This window comes from Pleuronectes platessa, chromosome 21, assembly GCF_947347685.1.
Source record: "Pleuronectes platessa chromosome 21, fPlePla1.1, whole genome shotgun sequence".
Classification (NCBI taxonomy): Eukaryota; Metazoa; Chordata; class Actinopteri; order Pleuronectiformes; family Pleuronectidae; genus Pleuronectes; species Pleuronectes platessa.
In genome coordinates, this window is record NC_070646.1 from 19,050,051 (window position 1) to 19,072,760 (window position 22,710).

Consider the following 22,710-nt stretch of genomic DNA (forward strand, 5'->3'; position numbering starts at 1 on the left):
GTATGGCTTACCTTTCCATGTTAGGGCCAGCACATCCTGGACTTCTGGGAAAATGGGAAGGTAGTGCTTTGTTGTTAATCTTTTTAAATAACTTCATCACTACTTTGCTTAAATGTTTTTTTGTTGTAAGACCAAAGCCAATTTCCTGGAGTTTTTATACCGAAGTCGAGCATTAAACTTAATTAATGAGGTAGACAAGGGAGGTAATGAGGTGCCTGCCTGTCCCAACAGTCTCATTCAGTATTGTAACTCCCTCCTGGCAGGTCTACCTGCTAGTGCCATCTGACCTCAGCAGCTCATACAGGATGCAGCAGCTCCACTGGTCAAAACATTAGTAATTGTGTTCCGTGCTGCTAACGGATCGGGTTCAGTCTCCATCCAGGACATGGTCAAACATTACACCCCAGCCCGTTCATTCCGCTCTGCATCTGCCAATCAGCTTGTTGCTCCTTCACTGCGAACTAAACACTAGAGATGAGCCGGATACTCGGCTGAAACGAGTATCCGATATGGATAAAGCACTTTTGCCGAGCACGAGTATTATACGAGTAATACGAGTCAATATCTGTGCTCGGACTGAATGAAAATCCTCACACAGCGTCACAGCGCTCCTCCCCTTCACACAACGCTCTGCTCACTCACTCACAGAACAGCTCTCTGTCTCTCAGTCACTCAGGTTCGCGGGTCTTTTCCGTTAACGTTTCGGGTTTCTTCAGCTTGAAGTTTGTTTTTATTTCAGTTTGTACTTACTTATTAACCAGTAGAGATCTGTTAAACGTGGGTTCGTTCAGACGTGGTGCTGGTAGAAAGCGACTCGCGTTGCGTCTCTTCCTGTCGGACATTTTTTTTAAACAGTTTTTTTTTTTTACTTCACGCATTGAGTGTCTGACTACTCTCTAGCATCTGGCTACTCTCTCTCTCTCCCGGTCGTTGGAGTTTTTTTTTTTTTTAAAACCGTCAGTTGGCTCTAACCAGTTTTATTTGTCTGACACTTTCTAGGTAGTAGTGGTATACAAAATATTACAAATTAAGCTACACACACACACTCCCCCTCTCTCTCTCTGTCTCTCTCTTACTCACTCATACACACACTCACACTCACACACACACACACACACACACACACACACACACACACACACACACATCTGGTGTGGAAATAAATTTTAAAAAAATTTAAATAAAAAAATCATAAAAAAATTTCAAAGTTAAAAAAGAAAGTTACGTTGAGTATGAAAACACTTGTTATTACATTTCACTTCATAATTGCAACAGCATGTGTTGTATTCATTGTTGCAAAACTTGTTCTGTAAATAGTTTGTTTGCTATTGTGATCAAAATCATTGATCTGAAGCTCAATGCTGATGCTGTCCTGTAATAGTTTTCTAATCAGCATAAATATAACAATTTCTGATATCAATTGCATGCTTAAAATAACATACTGGTTAAAGCCCCGCCCGTTTCAAGACAACCCGCCCTACTTCTGGGTTAAATCGCACCCACTTCCTGGTTAGGCCCCGCCCACTCCGAGTACGGATACGGATACAGATAATTCATATGGTTAACAGATATAGATACAGATACAGATAATGCTGTACTCGCTCATCCCTACTAAACACTCAACAAAATCACGACTGTTTACTTTACTTAGTTTACTAAGCCCCTATAAATTCTATGTTCCCTCTATTTCGATATCATAGTAAGCTAAAAGCCAAAGTTTTCATTTGTATAGTGTAAATCACTGAAAATGTGGAGATGATATGGTAATGCAAAGTTTTTATAATTTTAGAATACCAATTACTGGAACAATGATGTGAGGGAAAAGCTTTTGTTTTACCCTTTATTATCTGTAAAAGTTTATGTACTTTCTAAACCATCACACACTTCTACCAATGTCTTCCATATTCAGTATTCGCCTGTCAAACCATAAAGAATCCTCTTATTCTCTTCCTGCTAGTCAAACTCTTCAAAACTCCAGCTAGCCTTAGCCCCTGAACTCAAGGTTGTCCCAAGTCATTCCAGACAAAATAGGACTCTGGGTAACTTTCAACACCGTAAACACTTGAATAACTTTTCTTCTTTCTTCTTTAATTATCTTTTATTCCATGCTCTTTCTATGGTTCCTTGGGAGCGTAAATAGTTTTTTGCCTTTGAGTATGGCATTTCCTTGAGCTTGTCATTCGTTTTCCAATTAAAGTTGTCTTATGATAAAGTTTGGTCTATGTAGAGAGGTCAGCCAGCACAAGCCTGCTAGATTGACTGTCTTAGATTGCGTTTGTGTGACTGTGTGACTGTGTGTCTGCTGAATATGGGACGGCATGGTTAGTCCCCATTACATGCCCTGAGTTTTTTGTGTATCAATTATATTTTCTGTTAGTAGTTAGAATACTTGCAGTCCAAAGCGATTCAAGGCATATGATGCCATAGCATTATCAAGTGGCCACACTGCTTCAGTGATTTGCGGGTCCCGGGTGCTGCGTTGCTCTTCCAGAGAGTGAGATTCTCACCAATTTATTTGAGGCCTACTTTTATATGAGGAAATACAGTAGTCATACCAGAAACCTCACATAGGCTGTAGTAATACATAATATATGAAATCAATTTTAAGTTTAAAGTTAAGGTGATCAAACGCGCTTTCTTTCTCTATCTCTCTCTGCAAAATCTATGTGACTGATGCGGAACAGGTATAAAAAACTTCTCGTTGTGGACCTCTCATCAATGATTGATGAAACAAAACTTATTGCAGAGAATTAAAAACCCCCAGAGCTCTATGACCCACAGAATACTGCAACGGACATGGCTTGCTGTAGTGATGTTTAGGATCACTGTTTTTTTAAATAAAGAATTAGTTTATATATTGTTTTTTTTGTGATTGGTTGAGATGGTACCTCACAATATCCTGAACTTCTTTTGGAAACATTAAAAGAGAGACAATTAGCTCACTAGTGAATTTTAAAAGTCATAACCCCATAAGTGGTGAGTCAGTGACACATGTTCTATCAGAGTTCTTGTCGTGGCATGTGGTAAATGCGGAAGTGAAAGTGAAAACCATGAAAGACACATCATTTAAGTGTAGAATGAGTGGAATGAATGTGTGTGTGTGTGTTTGTGTGTGTTTGTGTGCTAGTTTTTACAGATTTGGCATGAGCTTGGTGCAGTCAGCTGGAGAATTGGGTTTTAATTTTGTGCCAGCACCAGATTTAATTGTTGTTTTGGAAACAGCAACTGAGGCTAGGCTTAAGTGAGTGTATTCTTTCTTTCTTCCTTTTTTTGGTGTGTTTTTTACCTAACTTTCTCTTTCAGTGGGTGTGTATTCATCTTGCTGTCCATCCCCATTTCCAGAGGCAGGGTTTTCTTTCACTTCATTGTACATAGGGCATTTTTCAAAAGTGTCACCATTTTCTCAGCTAATCATTTTTGGATCTTTGTGAAAAATCCAGGCACCTTTTAGAAAACTTATATTTATGGGTGTGTGGAATTTGGTGCAGCATAATTGAATTGTGTGCGGTGTGACTTGTACCCAACAGCATCTGTGTTTGTCCCAAAGACAGCGCATCTGAACTGAATCTTGGAAGAGCAGTGTACATAGTACTGTGTCTTTCCAGCAGCAGAGTCTTGTCGAAGTCGGTGTTGAAAGATTCTCAGCGGACCCAGTACTTACAAGTTTAATATTTATTACACCAGAGTATTACAGGTCAGGACGAGCTTCTAGAAAACTCGGAGACATCACACAGCCAAATAGTGAAAATCTGCTATGTGGGGGGGGGGTTTGTTGACAACAAAACTATAGATGTACAGAGACAATGATATACTTTTCAAAGCCTGGAGTCTGGACTGTGGATTGTGAAATGTTATTGAACACCGAGGTAAATACTGGTATTGGTTGGTCTGCACAGGCTCTCAATAACTATTTGAGACCATCTAGTCCTTCTGCTTTCTTGCCAACATTAAAGCCCAGCTTGTGCTGTGTCTCAGCCCATTGTGATCAGACGCATGAGCTTTCAAAATATCGCCATGCACCTTTACAGATGTCTGGCACAATAGGACTGTAACAAAAATCTAAATGTAAAAAGTTTAAGGGTGACAGGTGTACATTAGATGCCTTTAAAGAAATATCTAAATCTGTTTTTCTTAACTTGTCTTCATACACACAAATGTATTACAATTAATTTGTCACTCTTCACTTGTTCTCGGCCACTTTTTCCTCATATTGGAAAAGGGAGTGGGTGAGAAAGCATGAGGCTTTGTGCCACCCTGAAAACTCATCAATTTGCAGAGGATTATCCAAAGGCAGCGCAGGAGCTGTCTGAGATCTGATTGGAGGATGACCTTGAAGGGGTTGTTGGTGTTTTGAGGAAGAAAGTAAGATTAATACTAGAGCTGTGAAAAATAACGCGTTAACGCGTTATGATTAAATTACAGGATTAATTCTTTTTTTTTTTTTAACGCATTTAACGCATGCGCAGAAGGACCTTCCAATTCCGCCGCCTCTGCACTAGTCGCCGCTCTAATGCAGTCAGACGGCAGCTGCCATTCAAACAAACAAACAACATGGATAATTCTGATGAACCTGAGGACCTTCTGGACGGGAAGATCGTGTTCCAAAAAAACAAAGATCGAACATTCAGTAAAACCAAGGTGATATGCACACTCTGCGAGAAGACGTTATCGTTTCACCGTAGCAATACCCGCCTAACCACCGCAACGCGAAGCATGTGTTGGTCGGCGAGGGGCGTTCAAGTGGAATGCGCCAAACCAGACTCACTCGCAGGACACATTGTGCAAAAGAAGCGGTCAGCTTTACTGTCAAAGAATTTGAACAAGTTAGTTTGCCTCACCAACTGGCTAAAGAACGAGTAGCTAAGAGGGCCTTTAGAGGCATTAGATTGTATCATGGTGTGGTTAATGGTTGTGTGACAAAAAATATAAAAAATGTCAACCATCCTATGGCTAAGAAGCTCAAATAATTTCTGTTTAATTTTAAAAAAAAAGTTTTATTCAACCACACAATGGCTAAGGAGCCCGAATTCTGTTTAGGATGAAGATTATATTAATGTTCCATATGGAAAAGCAATGATAACTGCTGAAGAACTGCTGAGTTGCAGCACAAAAGAAAAGTTAAATGTCATAAATCTTGTTTTCACAAAAATATTCCGAAAAAATCGGTAATGTGATTAATCATGATTAATCCATAGAAACCTGTGATTAATTTGATTAAAAATTGTAATCATTTCACAGCCCTAATTAATACAAAACTGTTAATGTCTGGGGCTTCCATAAATCTCAGTCTCTGCCTCCCTCTCATCTCACTGGTTGGTTCCCTCTCTTTTTCACTTTACTTCACCGCCTGCAAACCAGCAGCCAACCTGCTCAAAGCTAAAAGCCTGCAAACGCAAACTCCACATAATTTAGAAGTGTTCCAGTTGAGCATTTCAGAATTTTCTCATTTTGTGCAAGTTAACTAACTCACCTAATGAGCCTCACAGCATAGGTGGAAAGCCGCGGCCTGTTGCAGTGATTTATGAATGGCTAGTGAGAGATCTGGCAGTGATCCATCATAGCTGGGGATGGGATCATTGAGACGAATGGATCTGCAAGAGATTCACTCGTTATCTCAGTGCCAAGATTAATGCTCGACCCTTTGTCTTCAATTACAGCAGCACATCAACGCTATCAACTTTTGCATGGTTCGTGATGAATAATCATCAGTGGAGGGATTTCTAATTGCTCTTCTCAGAGTTTATTGAAGATTATTGATGAGAGGAAGTTTTCATGGGGGCATATTGACACCGGATACGTTTTTGGAGTGTTTGTTTTTATTATTCTTTATGACTATACGCTAGTGGCTTGAGATTTATTGGCTGTTGTCAAGCTCACATTTAAGCATGCATCCCAGCCAAAATATTTTTTCCAAAGAGAAAATACAGTCTCAATGTACATCAGTAATGGGATAACTTAAATACTAAATTGTAGAAGCACTACCATACTGCCATTTCTGTTGCAAGTTAAATATTAACTGTAGGGGCCAAAATGCATATTTGGTCTGTTTGTTTATTGTTTATTTTGAAAGGTTAGTCACACTGTTTTGGATCATGTCACTTCCGTTTGATTGACACATGGGTGTGGCTTAATCTATATACCGGGGCAGTCAGATCAGCGGAGGGGGAGAAAGGGGGTTAGTGGCGCACCTGATTATATTTTCTGTTTATCGTCGTCGTCGTCGTCGTCATCGTCAAACAACCATGTTTGCATTCATCAATTGTCATTCGGTCTACAGCAATAAAATTCTCAAACTATATTCATCACCGGACTTGGATTCATTGTACGACGCGTAACAGCCTGGAGCCCACTTAAGCCTCTTAGCGGCCTTTTATAGGAAAACGGACGCTATATTTAGTAAACAGAAATAATCCAAAAACACCACGGGAGTCAACGTTGCTCTTATCGCTTGGATCTCGATGTTTTGGACGGAACGAACTATGCAACAGGGGACTCTTCTGCGGACGCCTGGGATCAGAGACACATAATTGACTGCAGCAGCGGTGTAACGCGGAAGTGACAGCAGCGCATCACAGCCATCAGAATCGGTATGTTTGTTAATCCTTCTGTGTAGTTGTTTGAAGTTGAACACAGTTTGGAAAGGCTGCCGTTTTGTCCATTGGGGACTGTTTGTTTGGGCTTGTGTTGCGCGTGCTTGGTTTGTCGCGATCGGCAATTGTTTGGGCTGATTGGAGGACTGCGTGATGAGCAGTGGCCGCCGTTTGCTGTGCTGTGCTGTTGTGTTGAAAATCGCATTGTGACTGAATCAATGTCATTGCGGATTGCATTGTGTGTGTTGCTCTGTGCTTTGGTGAATTGTGCACGTTGAAAGTTCACATAATGAGTGACTCAAATGAAATGGAAATTACGGAGAAGAGAACGGTCAAGCTTACAGCCAAAGCGCTGGCTTGCAAAATGGAAACTCTTCAAAAGCAATGTCAATCAAATGTGAAAAAAATGAAAGAGCTCTCACGTGAAATTAAAGGGCTCATGAAAAATGATGAAAATGCAAAGAAAGTGCAATTCAAACTGAATGAACTCAAACAACTGTATGAAAATGCAAATGCAGCACATGAGTCAGTGATTGTTTTACTTCCCAAAGAGGAAAAGGTAACACAAAAGGAGTGGTTTGGACGCATAATAAAACACAACACAGACTTCATTGATGATGTAAAGACATGGCTCTCTGAGATTGAAAGACACTTTCAACAAGCAAGAAAGGTGACTGAAGATGTGTTTGCTGCACAATCAGTCATCTCTCCCATTCCACCTGAAGAGGGAGCACCTGTTGCACTAAATGAATTAAAGGAAAATATACCACACTCTGATGTTCCAGCTGCCATTCCTTCCCAACAGAATAAAGCAATATCTGACATGCAGGATGAAATAAAGCCAAGTGACAGTGTGTCAAATATTACCAACAGGAGTCACAAATCACATTCTTCATGCTCAAGATTTTCCACCACCTCATCTGCATGCATCAAGGCTGAGGCTGAAATGGCTGCTCTTATTGTAATACAACAAATGCTAAAAGATAAACATGCCATAGAAGCACAAGAGGAGGAGCTAAGGAGGAAAAAAGAGCAACTGGAGCTGGATGGAAATCTTGCTGCTACAATGGCAAAAATGAAGATTCTTGGAGCCTCAAGTAGATCTGGTGTGCGTAGCCACAGATCAAGAGTGTCAGATGGTATGAACTCGTATATGGAGAAAAAACAACGTGAAAAGAAAACACAAATGATTGCCACTGCTGACGGAGACATTAATCAAACCCAATCTCTCTCCACAGTGCCAGTGACAATTCAGCCAAATACATTAACTATGGATGTTACAATACCAACAACATTGCCTGCTCCAAGCAATGGTGAACAGAGCAACATGCTTAACATCATGGAAAAGCAAAATGACATCACTGCATTAATGATTCAACAACAGTCTCTCTCTTTAATGCCCAAGAAGGAGATTCGTCGTTTTGATGGTGACCCACTTCAATTTCAAACATTCATAAAATCCTTTGAACACAACATCGAAAGCAAGAACCCAAACCCCACAGATTGTCTTTATTATCTGGAACAATATACCGAAGCACAACCAAGAGAAATGGTGAGGAGCTGCCTTCATATGACCGCAGATAGAGGATTCAGGAAGGCAAAATCCTTACTGCAGGAGCACTTTGGCAACGAGCATAAAATTGCTACAGCCTACATGGAGAAGGCTCTTTCATGGTCATCAATTAGACCAGATGACACAAAAACACTACAAGCATACACTCTGTTTCTCAGAGGATGTTGCAATGCCATGGAAGATGTCAACAACATGCAAGAGCTCAACATGTCTGCTAACCTGCTAATTATAATTAAGAAGCTGCCATATCGACTGAGGGATAAATGGAGATCTGTGGCATGTGATTTTCAGGAAAGGTACAACCAAAGAGCTACCTTCAGGGATCTGGTAAATTACCTTGAAAAACAAGTGAGGATTGCAACTGATCCAGTATTTGGAGACATCAGAGACACTCCCACACCAAGCAGGGATGGAAGAGGTTTTATGTCAAAACCACCTCATCCAAAAATCAAAGGAAGTACATTTGCAACCACTGTGACAGTTGCACATGAGAAAAATGGAAATGGACCTAGGAAAATGGAGAGTTGGCCGGCTGTAAAAAGGTGTTTGTTCTGTGGAGGTGGACATGCTTTGGAGGTGTGTTTCCTATTGGAAAAGAAAGCACATCATGAGAAAATCACTTTCCTTAAAGAAAATGGAGCCTGCTTTGGTTGTCTGCAGAAAGGACACATGAGCAAGGACTGCAGGAAGCGACTCAGCTGCAACATATGCAATTTGAAGCATCCTCAGATGCTGCATATCCACCAAAGAAGATTTGAAATGGACAAACATCATCCTCAAACAAAGGAAGAAGCTGACATCAGAGCCATAGCCTCGGTACAGACAAGTGGTCTTACTGGGGCCGGTGAAGACAATTGCAAACTCTCCATAGTGCCTGTGAAAGTAAAGGCCAAGAAGGGGAATACAACAGTGCATACATATGCATTCCTTGACCCGGGAAGCACTGCGTCATTTTGCACATTGGGGCTAATGAATAAGCTCAATCTCCAGGGAAGAAAATCAAATATTCTTCTGAGAACAATGGGTCAAAGGAAGGTCGTTGAAACCAGCATTGTTTCAGGCCTAGAGGTTACAGGACTTCATGGCACTGATTTCTGTGATCTCCCATGTGTGTACACTCAGAAGACTATGCCTGTGCACAAAGGGAACATCCCACATCAAAATGACATCAATCAGTGGCATCATTTAAAGAATATTCACTTACCTGAACTGGACTGTGAGATTGAGTTGCTGATTGGCTCCGATGTACCAAAGGCTCTGGAACCACTTCAAGTCATCAGGAGTGTGGGAGATGGACCATATGCCGTCAAAACAATGCTCGGCTGGACAGTTAACGGACCTCTGGTAAGAAAAGAAGATGAAAGGAAACCAGATGAAGCTGTTGAGAGACTGGCTGAGCAGAAAAGGAGACAAGATGAGGAAGAAAGAAAAAGGATTGAAGAAGAGAAAGTTAAACGAGAGGAAGAGCGGAGATTGAGGAAGCAAGAAGAAGCTCTTGAGAGGTTGGCTGAGGAGAAGAGACAAGAGGAGGAAGAAAGAAAAAGGATTGAAGAAGAGAAGGTTAGACGAGAGGAAGAGCAGAGGTTGAGGAGCCAAGAAGAAGCTCTTGAGAGGTTGGCTGAGGAGAAGCGGAGACAGGCTGAAGAAAGAAAAAGGATTGAAGAAGAAGAGAAAGTTAGACGGGAGGAAGAGCAAATGATTTTGAGGAAGAGACAAGAAGAGGAGGAGCAGGTTAGGAGAGAAGAACAACAACAGCGTGAGAGACTAGAGGAGGAAAAGAAGAGACGAGAGGAACAAGAAAGAAAGAGAGTTGAGGAGGAAAGGATTAGGATGGAGGAAGAGAGGGTCCAGGAAGACAGGAGGAGAGAAGAGAGTATCAGGAGACAAGAGGAAGAGTGTAGGTTAGCCCAGGAAAAGAGAAAGGAAGAAGAAAGAATAATTGAGGAAGAGAAAGTGAGAAGACGGGAGGTGGAAGAATGTGAGGCAAAGAGGAAACTACAGGATCAAGAAAAGAAGCAACAGGAGGAAAGGATTTGGAAAAGGTGGATTAAGGAGTATCTTCCCCAACTGCAAGAACGACAGAAATGGTCCAACATAAGACGCAACTTCACACCAGGAGACATCGTCATCATTGTGGATGATTCAGCGCCTCGCAACTCCTGGTTGACTGGAGGGATTGTGGAGACCATTATGGACAAAAAGGGACTTGTACGTCAGCTTCGGATCAAGTCAAAGAACGGATTTCTGACCAGGCCCATCACCAAAGTCTGCCTACTACTGGAGGCAGCGGATCATTGACTGACGCAAACTGACTTTTGACCCCTTGACTTTGTTCCTGAACACTTGACTTTGATTAATCACTCTTTCCTTGGACAACGTATATCGGATTACAAATAATGAAGAAAGAAAATATATTTACATACTATGTTGATTGTTATGTCAAATTTGTAATTATTATTTGAAACATAATAATTAGGGGCCGGAATTGTAGGGGCCAAAATGCATATTTGGTCTGTTTGTTTATTGTTTATTTTGAAAGGTTAGTCACACTGTTTTGGATCATGTCACTTCCGTTTGATTGACACATGGGTGTGGCTTAATCTATATACCGGGGCAGTCAGATCAGCGGAGGGGGAGAAAGGGGGTTAGTGGCGCACCTGATTATATTTTCTGTTTATCGTCGTCGTCGTCGTCGTCATCGTCAAACAACCATGTTTGCATTCATCAATTGTCATTCGGTCTACAGCAATAAAATTCTCAAACTATATTCATCACCGGACTTGGATTCATTGTACGACGCGTAACAGCCTGGAGCCCACTTAAGCCTCTTAGCGGCCTTTTATAGGAAAACGGACGCTATATTAACAGTATTTCCACTTTGGCACTTTGAAAACCAACCCATCTCAAACTAATGTCACACAGTGTGTGAGGTCCTTTTTCGGTATAACTAGTGCCAAAAGTAAATTCCACTGTTAAATAATTAAGCACCACGGGAGGGCCTTAAAAATATTATTTTAACCCAATAAAATACCACAAAACAAAAACAAAAAGTGCTTAGCTAAAACAATTAAAAGGCATCCAATTTATTAATTTTCTTTTCTTTTGATCTCTCTGGCACCGTTCACGTTTAAAACCCCAACTTTAAAAACATCCATGTTGTTTAAAATGTTAGAAACAAAAACAGAAAACAATAAATTAATGAATACACACATTGCTGTCCTTTCCATCACTGCTCAGTTGTCTTTTTGCTCTGAGCACCAGTTTTTTTTAGCCTAAAAACTACCTGGTCTGTGAGGCCAGACTCCTCCCTCTGGCTGACGTGGAGTCTGGCCGAGGAAATAAAAAGACCGAGATCTGGGAAGTGCTCTTCAAGTTTGAGTTGCTGATTCTTTGTTTGATGTAAAAACAATTTAAATGTATCTACTGTAAGGAATTTCTTCTTTTGACTGCTATTAAAAGGCGGAAAGTCGCTGCTGTCAGACACACTCACTTTCACTCACATCACTGTCCATTTGTACTCAACTATTCTTTGTTTCATTTAAAACTGTCCTGCTTGATCTCCTGCGTTTTACTGTCTGTTTAGATTTTACTGCTTCTTCCTCCATCTCCTCCTCCTCCACCTGTTCACTCCATGCCATCCTGCCCTCAGCTGCTTCTCCTCCTCTCCACTGTCCCCTCCATCCTGCTCAATGCTTTTTTCTCCACCTGTCTTCTCCTCCACCTGTTTGCTACCTACACCACCCTCTTCTTCCCCTTTACCTCCCACCTCCTTTTCCTCTACCTCACCCACAACATCCTCCACCAACACATCCCCCCCTTCACCCGGTGTATTTACTGAACTCACCCCTCGTGTTGGGTCGGTCACAGCCTCCCTTCTCCGCAGAGATGTTGGTGGAGAAGCCGTGAAGCAGCTATAGGCCGCTCGGGTGTGGCGACCCGCCCCGCGGCGACCGGCTCCCCGGAGGGACCGGCCAGCACCGCTTAGGTACCGGAGGAGCAGCGGGGGTCCCCACCCCAGCGCTTGTAGCCGTCAGCAGTCAGGACCGGGCGGAGCCGGTGTTCCAGTTTAACTGGCGGGCATGGCAACTGGCGACATTCCAGATGGTGAGGCTGTTTTTCAGCGCCGGTGGCAGATTCGTCATTTTCCCAAAGCGCCTGTGTGTGAAGTGCGGTGATCTACTGAAAGTCTTGCTGAAATAAAAATCCTACAAAAACCCTTCACGAGTTCATGTTTCCGTGTCAGCATCACGTTGAGACCGCAATAAGCATTTAAATTGTAAAAAAAAAAAAGATTGTAAAAAAACCTTGAACGGGATTCGAAACAACGACCTGAAGCACTATAAGCCTCTAGTCTGATGACGATCTCACTATGCCGTGGGGGGAAATATTACATGGATTTCACAATTATTTACAAATAAAAATCTGAAAAGTGTTGAGTGCATATGTATTCACCCCCTTTACTGTGAAACCCCTAACAAAGATCTGGTGCGACCAATTGCATTCACAAGTCACATTTGCAAGTCACATAATTAGTAAATAGGGTCCACGTGGCAATTTAATCTCAGTATAAATACACCTGTTCTGTGACGGACTCAGAGTTTGTTGGAGATCATTACTGAACAAACAGCATCATGAAGACCAAGGAGCTCACCAAACAGGTCAGGGATAAAGTTGTGGAGAAATATGAAGCAGGGTTAGGTTATAAAAAAATATCCAGAGCTTTGAACATCTCTCTGAGCACCATAAAATCCATCATAAGAAAATGGAAAGAATATGGCACAACCGCAAACCTACCAAGAGGAGGCCGTCCACCCAAACTGAAGAGTCGGACAAGGAGAAAATTAATCAGAGAAGCAACCAGGAGGCCCATGGTTACTCTGGAGGAGTTGCAGAGATCCACAGCTGAGGTGGGAGAATCTGTCCACAGGACAACTATTAGTCGTCTACTCCACAAATCTGGCCTTTATGGAAGAGTGGCAAGAAGAAAGCCATTGTTGAAAGGGATCCATAAAAAATCCCGTTTGGAGTTTGCCAGAAGCCATGTGGGAGACACAGCAAACATGTGGAAGAAGGTGCTCTGGTCAGATGAGACCAAAATTGAACTTTTTGGCCTCAATGCAAAACGCTATGTGTGGCGAAAACCCAACACTGCCCATCACCCTGAGCACACCATCCCAACAGTGAAACATGGTGGTGGTAGCATCATGCTGTGGGGATGCTTCTCTTCAGCAGGTACAGGGAAACTGGTCAGAATAGAGGGAAAGATGGATGGAGCCAAATACAGGGAAATCCTTGAAGAAAATCTGATGCAGTCTGCAAAAGACTTGAGACTGGGGCGGAGGTTCATCTTCCAGCAGGACAATGACCCTAAACATACAGCCAGAGCTACAAAGGAATGGTTTGGATTAAAGAATGTTAATGTCTTAAAATGGCCCAGTCAAAGCCCAGACCTCAATCCAATAGAGAATCTATGGCAAGACTTGAAGATTGCGGTTCACAGACGGTCTCCATCCAATCTGACTGAGCTTCATCTTTTTTGCCGAGAAGAATGGACAAACCTTTCCATCTCTAGATGTGCAAAGCTGGTAGAGACATACCCCAAAAGACTTGCAGCTGTAATTGCAGCGAAAGGGGGTTCTACCAAGTATTGACACAGGGGGGTGAATACTTATGCACCCAACAGATGTCAACTTTTTTGTTCTCATTATTGTTTGTGTCACAATAAAATGTATTTTGCACCTCCAAAGTACTATGCATGTTTTGTTGATCAAACGGGAAAAAGTTTATTTAAGTCTATTTGAATTCCAGTTAGTAACAGTACATAATGGGAAAAAGTCCAAGGGGGGTGAATACTTATGCAAGGCACTGTATATCACCAGATGTGCTTCGGGCTGACGGGATTTTAAAAGATGTTCTCGTTGTTGTCGATGATCAGGTTCTGTCATCGGAGAATGAAAACAAGCCAAACGCTCATCACAGAACGGGTGTGTTGGTTTTTCGTAGCTTCTGTAAGTCAAACGTTGTTTATCTGTGTGAAATCAACAGATGATCTGTCCGAAGTGTGTCGAGTGTGTGGTCAACATGACACATGTGTGACGAGGCTAAATATAAATGTGAAAAAATCCCACCACGGGAATCGATCTGCTGTGGTCCACATAAAAAAAAACATGGAGACAATGGCACTGTCCACTGCACCACTGATCAAAGTGATTAATAGATGCACCTGTATGGTTTTAAGACTGTGAAGCCTGTGCACAACTTAACATGAGTTATTGTTTCAGGGCACACGCCCAGGCTAACTTGTGACAGTCAAAATGTAACCGTAAACTCAGAGTTATCGGTCACACGTCACACATTTGGACACCGCTGCACCCGTGTGCTTACCACACGCACAACATCATGAAAAACGGTTGTATCCTGCGCTCATACAAAGCAGAAGCCACAAAAGAGTTTGCGTGCTTACTATAAGTCTGCGTTTCGTGTGCTCGTTGATATCATGGTTGGTATGAAGCAAGTATACAAACACGAGTAATGAGAGGCTCGTAAGAGCTTGTAGTCGGAAAAAAATACTAGTATCATGGTTTGGGGTAAGGTCTTTTATTGAGTGTCTAAATGCAACACATAGACATCTGCTCACTCATCTTCACGAAGTTCAAACTACCATGGCACTTCAAAAGTCGCTGTAGAGACTACCCATGTATGTCCAGATAACCTTTATGGTTCACCAAAGTAATAGCCACACCTTTGAAGATTTGTTTGGGTCATCTGTTAGTTATCTCCGTTTCCTCATCAGACACAGGTGGAAATTCACAAAAATTAAACTGTAAGTAAGGAATACATGGCCAAGAGGTTTTATAAAGGCTCCCCAGCTTATGTTCACCGGTTAACATATTAGCACATCACAAACATTTTAATTTAATACAAATGCCATCCATGTCAGTGGCGGTTTGGGGCACGGGCGAAACGGGCAGCCGCCCGCGGCGGCACATTCATCATCTGGCCCGCGAAGCGGTTCTCTCTGGCCCGCGAAGCGGTTCTCTATTATCTATCATTTCATATCATATCATATGATAGATAATAGAGAGCCGCTTTGCGGGTCTCTCTGGCCCGCGAAGCGGTTCACTATTATCTATGATTTAATAAAACATTAAGGGGGTCGTGCCGCCCCCCACCTGACATGAGAAGGTGCCGCCCGGGCGGCTGCCCGGTTCAATCGTGCCCAAAACCGCCACTGACTTTGATACTAATTTGACACTTGTGTGAAACGGTTGGCTAATTATAATTATACAAGCACTGGAAAAATAAATAGGAACGTAATTTCACACACGCTCAATCAAAGTCACCTGTTGGTGGCAAAGCCTACTAGGGTTTTAGTAGATTGTGGCCCCACAACAGACACGGACGAGAGAGTACGTAAGAGGAATGTTTATTTAACGATTATAGGAGCTGGCAGTAGTGGCAGGGTGCCGGCTGGCTATGAAGTCCAGGGCGGAAGCGAGGAGGCGACGTCAGCGGTTAGGCACACGGAGGTCTGTGTAGAAGTTGAAAACAAGGTTTAGAATACATCCCAAAACGGTGCCTGAGTCGAGAAGGTCGCGCCGTATATCTACCGAGGATACTGAATAATCCGGCGCTGGAGTGATGATCGAGCCAGGCATTTATGGAGGAGGTGAATGAGATGATGAGGGTCCGGTGTGCCTCGTCTGTTGTCGCCAGGAATCAGGCCACGCCCCGGACACCCACACGCGCCGAGGGGACACTACAGGGAAGGAGGAGAACAACAACAACAAACTCCACAATCCCCACAGAGTAAGGAGATTCAGAGAGAGACAGCGAGAGAAAGAAAGAGAGAGAATTACAAATAGCTTTAGAGAATTGAGAAAGTGATAGAGTTTGGTAGATTGTTGAGGCAAGGTTAAAGTATTTAGTTAAAGTATTTAGAGTATTTACAGCAGGGATAATATAGATACATATTGCAGATATAGGATAGATTATTGTAGATATTAGATATAGGATAGATTTGAGTAGCAATAGGCATAAATTAGCACAGGGTAATATTCAGATTAGTAACAGTTTAGTCAGGGACACATAGTTAGATAGTTAGAATGGACCGTAAAATGGTCAGGGAAATTGAAGACTCCCTGAGGCATAATGCCTATCCTTTAGGTTTATCCTCCAAAGAGCGGTATACCATAAAGAGGAGATGTGAAAATTACATCTTCAAGGGTAAGTAGTGGCCTTGTCTTTCCAAACAATAAGGCACTGATGTGGAGTTACTAATATCATCATGGCCCTCAGATGGGCAGCTCTACTATGTATGCCGTAGAAGGAAGCAGGGCGAGTATCTCGCCAAAGTAGTTACGTCACCAGAGGAGGCAAACGATGTGTTTGTGGCCTTCCATGCGAGCGAGCATGGAGGCCATTGCGAGATGGAGAAAACACAGGATGCCATTTCCTTGCGGTATTACTGGCCTGGGATGGAAGAGGACATAAGGAAATGGGTGAGCTTGAATTAATTTTGTCAGTAACCTCTGTGCATGGTGTAGTAAATTACACATTCTATTTCATATTCAATTTGATTATTTTTTCATTTAATGATTCCTCACATTTGTTTAGGTATTGGAGTGTCCTCCCTGCCAGGCCAGAAGGAATGTCCTCAAAATAAAGAAGGCTTACGTTCCAATTGAGGTGACTGCCCTGAAATGACATCTTATCCCAGAAAAACAACACATTTCCATAACATATTCTCTTTCCTCAGGTAACTGAGCCACTTGAGCTTGTTGGGATGGATCTGGTTGGAAAACTGACACCGACCAAAAATGGCCACCAGTACAATTGTGTCATGATTGACTACTTCACCAAATGGACAGAGGCCTATCCATTGAGGACCAAATGTGCTGCTGAGGTGACAGACTGCATTATGGACTTCTTCTATAAGTTTGGTGCTCCAAAAAGGCTTCTCACGGACCAAGGAAGAGAATTTGTTAATACGGTAAGAACTCCACATGCCATGTATCATCAGCGCCGCCGTTCCCATAACGCGCACTACGCGCTGTGCGTAGGGCACAAAGTCCTGAGGGGGCATCAAAAAATAGGCAACTGGAAAATCATCAGTTATAATAATTATGTAGCCTCGCATTTTGTTGTATCATAGGTCCGGCCTCAGCCGACAGAGGACACTAGAGCAGGTCATGCGTTCGGGACAGCACACCCGTTTATTCTCCGCTCATTTTACAACTTCACTCATATCATCACAGATCGCACTTACTTTAAAACCCCCTTTCAAAATAAGAGTCACTACCAACAACCCGCTTAGAACAGGAAATACAACTCAACCCTCAACAATAACGTCATTAAATAAAATAGCTTACAATTATAATACCGATATTATTTCAGTATAGAAATATTAGGCACCTTTTAGCCATGTATATCACAAAACAGGCAGAACAAGAGATATATTTAATTGCTCAAAAAAAGTTATGATGGTGTGAATTTTCTGCTTCTAAATCTATGCTTTATTGAAGAAGATTGCTCACTTGTATACTTCTGCTTTTAAGTTTGTATTTATGGATGACTATTTAATTTCTACGAAGATTTTGCACATCTCAATACTTGTGTGTATGTATGTTTTGGCTGTTCTGTGTACTGGGTTTACCAATTAGATTTTCCTTTATCGTTTTAATAAAATGTAAAACTGGTAGAAACAAACCTTTTTTATTCAAGGGGAGGGGGGGGGCATCATAAAGGAGTTATGCTTAGGGCACCAAAATAGCTAGCTGCGGCACTGTATCATAAATGTTATGGGCTCAATATCAATGTTTCCACCTTTCTTTCAGCTCAACTATAATGTCTTTGAGAAGCTTGGCATTAAGAGAAGTCTCTGCTCTCCCTACCACCCCCAGACCAACGGCTTGGTGGAAAAAATGAATGGAACTATTCAGAGGTATGGTATATTTCACTTTGTGACTTTTTTCACATTGCAATCTTAATGTCTCAATGTTGTGTGTATGACCTAACAGGACCTTGACCAAATTGGTGGGGGAAAAACCAAACACCTGGGATGGCCACCTCCAAGCAACCCTTTTTGCTTTAAGGACGAAGAAGCAATTGACCACCAGATACTCCCCCTTTTTCCTCATGTTTGGACGTGAGGCCAGGTACCCTACGGAGGTTCCCGAGGAGTATTTGGTATGTAGGAAAGTACACATGTAATGTGTGTATTTTGGGAAAAACTGGAAATTAGGATGTTTCACTTCATGGCTGCCGTAACTCAACATTCTGATGTGTTTCTTGACACAGGTGACAAATGATGGTGTGGAGGCTCTTATTGCCCAGGAGACCCAACCTGTTGGAATGAAGAGCCTCCCTGCCCACTACAGAAGGGCTCAAGCCAACATGGGGAAAGTGAGGGAAAAGATCAAGAGAAAGAGAGAGGAGATGGGTCATGACGACCATTTTAAAGTTGGCCAAAAGGTGATGAGGGCAAACATACGCCAGGAGCAGAGAAAGGGGGGGAAAATGGAGACCTCCATGCTCGGCCCCTTCACGATCGTGAAATTGGAGGGGAAAAGCGCGGATCTAGTCACGCCGAAAAGTAAAGTCATTCATAAAGTCAACATTGACCACTTAAGCCCATATATTGAGCCTAAGCCGCGCATCCCCCACAAATGGATGACCGAATCCACAATGTCCCTCTCAACCTGATCTCAAGTCCCCTCAACCTCAGCTCCAGCACCCTCATCTCCAGCCCCGTCACCCAAATCTCCAGTCGCATCAACCTCAGCTCCAGCACCCTCATCTCCAGCCCCGTCACCCTCATCTCCAGCCCCATCATCTCCAGCCCTGTCGACCTCATGTCCAGTCGCCTCTACTTCATCTCCAGCCGCCTCACCATCACCCCCATCTGCAACAGTGTGTGTCCCTTCAGACATTTTGGAAACAGGTAATAGCTAATTATGACTTAAGTTATTTTGCTAATGTTTATTGCAAGTAATATGTCAACTTTTTTCTACATAGTGGTACACAACATTTGGGCTGGGAAAAAGCCGGAGGTGTTGTGGAGCAAAGCAGGCCCTTACAAACTGTTTACACGGAACCTCCAGGAACACCTTCGTCCAGATGCATTTGTGGAAAGTGAGCAAAGTTTTCAGCATTTGGATTTTTAATTTAGAAGTGGGTTACAATTTGATTCCATTACAGATCATCAATGCATACCTAACGATTGCGCTGAGTACTTTCGCAGAGGCAGGCAGAGGCAGGGGATATCTACTTGACTCCTTCCAAATGACGGACATTTGGAGAGGTAAAAATAAAGGACTGAGGAAGGTAAGTGATAAATGTGACTATACTGCATATGAGGGAGGATCTTTTTAATCATGCTCCTTCACTTGTAGGCCTTTTTTGTCTTGGTCATATGATTATTTATTCTGCATCTTAACATTAGAGCAAATTGCTCCTGAGAAAACCTGTTTGATTTTCTGTGTTCTATATTGCATGAATGCAGGTAGATCCCCTGGATTATGATGTCCTGATTGGAGCTGTCTGCGAGCACCATCACTGGACACTAACTGTAAGGGGCTTTGGCTATAATCACAATATACAGCTCCTGTTGTTAGAATAATTCCTTGTTGATTTTCTAATTTGTCCAGGTGATGTATCCTAAAAAGAGGCAGTCCGTTTATGTTGATCCATTTGGGGCTATCGAGGAAGCATTAAAAAAATGCAGTGCAGTCACCAGGTAAGGGGGGCCCTGGTGTGGAGGGTGTTCATAGAATTTTGAACGTGCTATTAATTATTCCTATGCTGCACAGGGCTTTCATGAGGCAGCGGGGCCACAACTGCTCACGCTGGTCCAGTCAAACAGTACCACACGCTCGACAAGTTGATGCAACCTCATGTGGTGTTATTGTGTGTAAAGTATGTGTAGGTGCTTGAATCAATAAGTTCAGAAATAAATGGTTGGACCATTTACGCATCCCTGTGTTTTCCACTTGTTTCTTGTTCCAGTTAGCAGACATGATTCTTAATGGAGAGGACATGGAGGACGTTTTTGACAAGTCTTCCATTTTACGGATGAGGTTGCAGATAGGCAAACGGCTGATCAAAGAAACAGGTTTGTCCCTTATTTGTTTTTATTAGCTATTGTAAAACGTGAGCTATTCATTAGGAAAAAAATAACATAACTATGTTTCATGAACAGATGATTTGACCAACCTATGCCGAGCGTGTGGTTCATATGACACAGATGTGCAATGGGTAAGGCAGATTTTAAGCACTTTCAGTTGATGCACGTCTTAGTTATGGTACTGCCATACAGATTATTTTCTCTACTTCCAGATTGCTTGCACACCTTGTGATCAATGGTTCCACAGAAGCTGTGTTGGGCAACCACCTGTGGAGGCACCTTTTTATTGCCCATTGTGTATTTAAACCTGTTTATTAGTGTAGTGATTAAAAATGGTTCAGAGATGACAGTTAATGTCAATTCGGTTCAACAAGTATCCAGAATAAGACGGGACGGGAGGCTGAGATATCAATACAAAATACAATTTATTTAATAGATGCAAATGATTTAAAACAGACTGCTCAAACAGTAAAGTGACATGTGCAAAGGTTGGAAAGGCTGGCCTGGACTTGATATAAATGACAGCTTAAAATAGAGAGAAATTAGAGGCTCCAGACCCAATTGTACAATGCTAAAATATCATGCATTAAAAACCAAACACAACACACTTTAAGAAAATCACTGCAAACGATATACAACAACAAAATGACAAAAGAGGGCCTCTACTTTATGGAGCCAATAATTCACCACCATTCAAGTCACTACCACTGAATTGCACAGTCCCAGTCAACCATATATATTGCACCTTGCAATAGAACAAAACAAAACACAAAGAAACAAATAATCAACCAAATAATCTAAATGAAATCTAAAGTGGGAAAAAACAGTGACCGTAACTATTTAGCTGGAGGCAGCCCTATAAAACAAACATGTTATAGTTAGGCAGGGGTGGACTGGGACAAAAATTCAGCCCTGGCATTGTCTGTCCAGACCAGCCCACTACATTATCAGCGGACACCACATAGAAGTCCACAAATCTCGCGGCGTCTTCTCTCATGCATACTACTGTTACCACCTATCTCAAAGATGGCAACAAGAAGGGAGGCCACACACAAACCTCTCAAGCCAAAAGTAAATTTATTTAACTCCAAATCAAGATAGCTCTAACTACGTAGTGGGATGTGTAAAATATGTTACGCGTCAGTGGTGTTAACAGTGTTTGGATGTGTGAAAATAAGGTGTGATGTATGTTGTAAGGTGCAGAAGCAAAGAAAAACAAAGGCTGAGGGCCCCATGCCCCTGGAAGCAGCCTTTAGATCTGCAGCTGAAGCCCAGCCCAAAAGGGCAGGCCCAGGGTGACGCCCCTGCCAGCTCTACCTTTGTCTGGAAAACAACTCCTCAGGCTCTCACATGTCAAGTGGTCAACCTGAGAAGGACATGGATACATTATAATGTCTCTAATCATCACAAATTAAGTATGATTTCATAAAACATAAAAAATGATAAACTCACCAGACTAGAGGAGACTCAACAGACAAACTTTGGTACAGTGAAGGCAGAGAGTGGAGGCAGACAGAGAGCAAGTCCTCGAACATGGACAGAGGGCGAACAACTCCTCAGGCTCTCACATGTCAAGTGGTCAACCTGAGAAGGACATGGATACATTATAATGTCTGAAAAATAAAGAAAATGTTTTCCTCTGTCCTGCACCTAGAGTTGAGAACTTTTGGATGTGTGTTTCTTTTAAAACCTTTTGAAAATTATTATAATTATACATTAAAAAATACATGATAAACTTACCAAATTCTAACAGTGGTCCCAAATGTCCACATATAAAACAGAGGGAGAACGACTCCTCAAATATATCACAACAACCTGTAATGGAGAATAATTGATCATTTAGTGTATATGATCACTAGCCTGGATGCCAGACGAACTTAGCCCCGCCCACAACATTTTGGTCGGGCAGTTCGGTCTGGAGTCGCTCCATTGGGAAAAAATTATGGGGCGTGTTTCAACTGACCAGGAAGTAAAATTCCTCTTCGCTCAATTGGATAGACCTACAACCAATCAGAGCAACGTAGTATGTGACGTATGCTAAGCAACGCATTGTGAGTTATTTACTAACGCCGGGTTCACACCGGACGCTTCAGCGCAGCGCCAAGCCTTAAATAACAGCTGGCTCCCATCCACTCCCATGTTAAAACTTTGTGCCGGTCACACCGGAGGCTGAAGCACCGCGAGGCAGCCTTGGCGCAGCGTGGTGCTTCAGCCTCCGGTGTGACCGGCACAAAGCCGTGCAGCGATCTACTGGATCAACGGGTGATATTATTAGCGCTGCCCGGCGGTTCAGCGTCGCTTCAGTGTCCGGTGTGAACAGCCAAGCGCCGGGGCGATAGGGATTAGCGCTGTGCTTTGGCGTCGCCTCCACGTTCTGTGTTCCTCTTTCAAAATTAATGCGCTGTCGATGTCTTCTAAAACAG

General features: G+C 42.5%; 1 protein-coding gene and 1 long non-coding RNA gene across 2 annotated transcripts; one reads left to right on the forward strand and one right to left on the reverse strand.

Annotated features, from left to right (window-relative positions):
* The first annotated feature begins 8,933 nt into the window (after positions 1 to 8,933).
* Positions 8,934 to 10,772, forward strand: LOC128427193 (uncharacterized). The gene has a single exon (XM_053414293.1). The coding sequence runs from the start codon at positions 9,133 to 9,135 to the stop codon at positions 10,459 to 10,461; it is 1,329 nt and encodes a 442-aa protein (XP_053270268.1). The 5' UTR covers positions 8,934 to 9,132; the 3' UTR covers positions 10,462 to 10,772.
* Positions 10,773 to 21,347: 10,575 nt separating this feature from the next.
* LOC128427256 (uncharacterized) lies at positions 21,348 to 21,864 on the reverse strand. Its single transcript, XR_008333327.1, has 2 exons — positions 21,740 to 21,864; positions 21,348 to 21,653 (listed from the first exon to the last, which is right to left on the reverse strand). It is a non-coding gene; the product is annotated as an uncharacterized LOC128427256 (long non-coding RNA).
* Positions 21,865 to 22,710: the final 846 nt, after the last annotated feature.

Coding starts and splice junctions, on each gene's coding strand:
- LOC128427193 (XM_053414293.1), top strand. CDS start 9,133: ATGAATAAGCTCAATCTCCAGGGAAGAAAATCAAATATTCTTCTGAGA.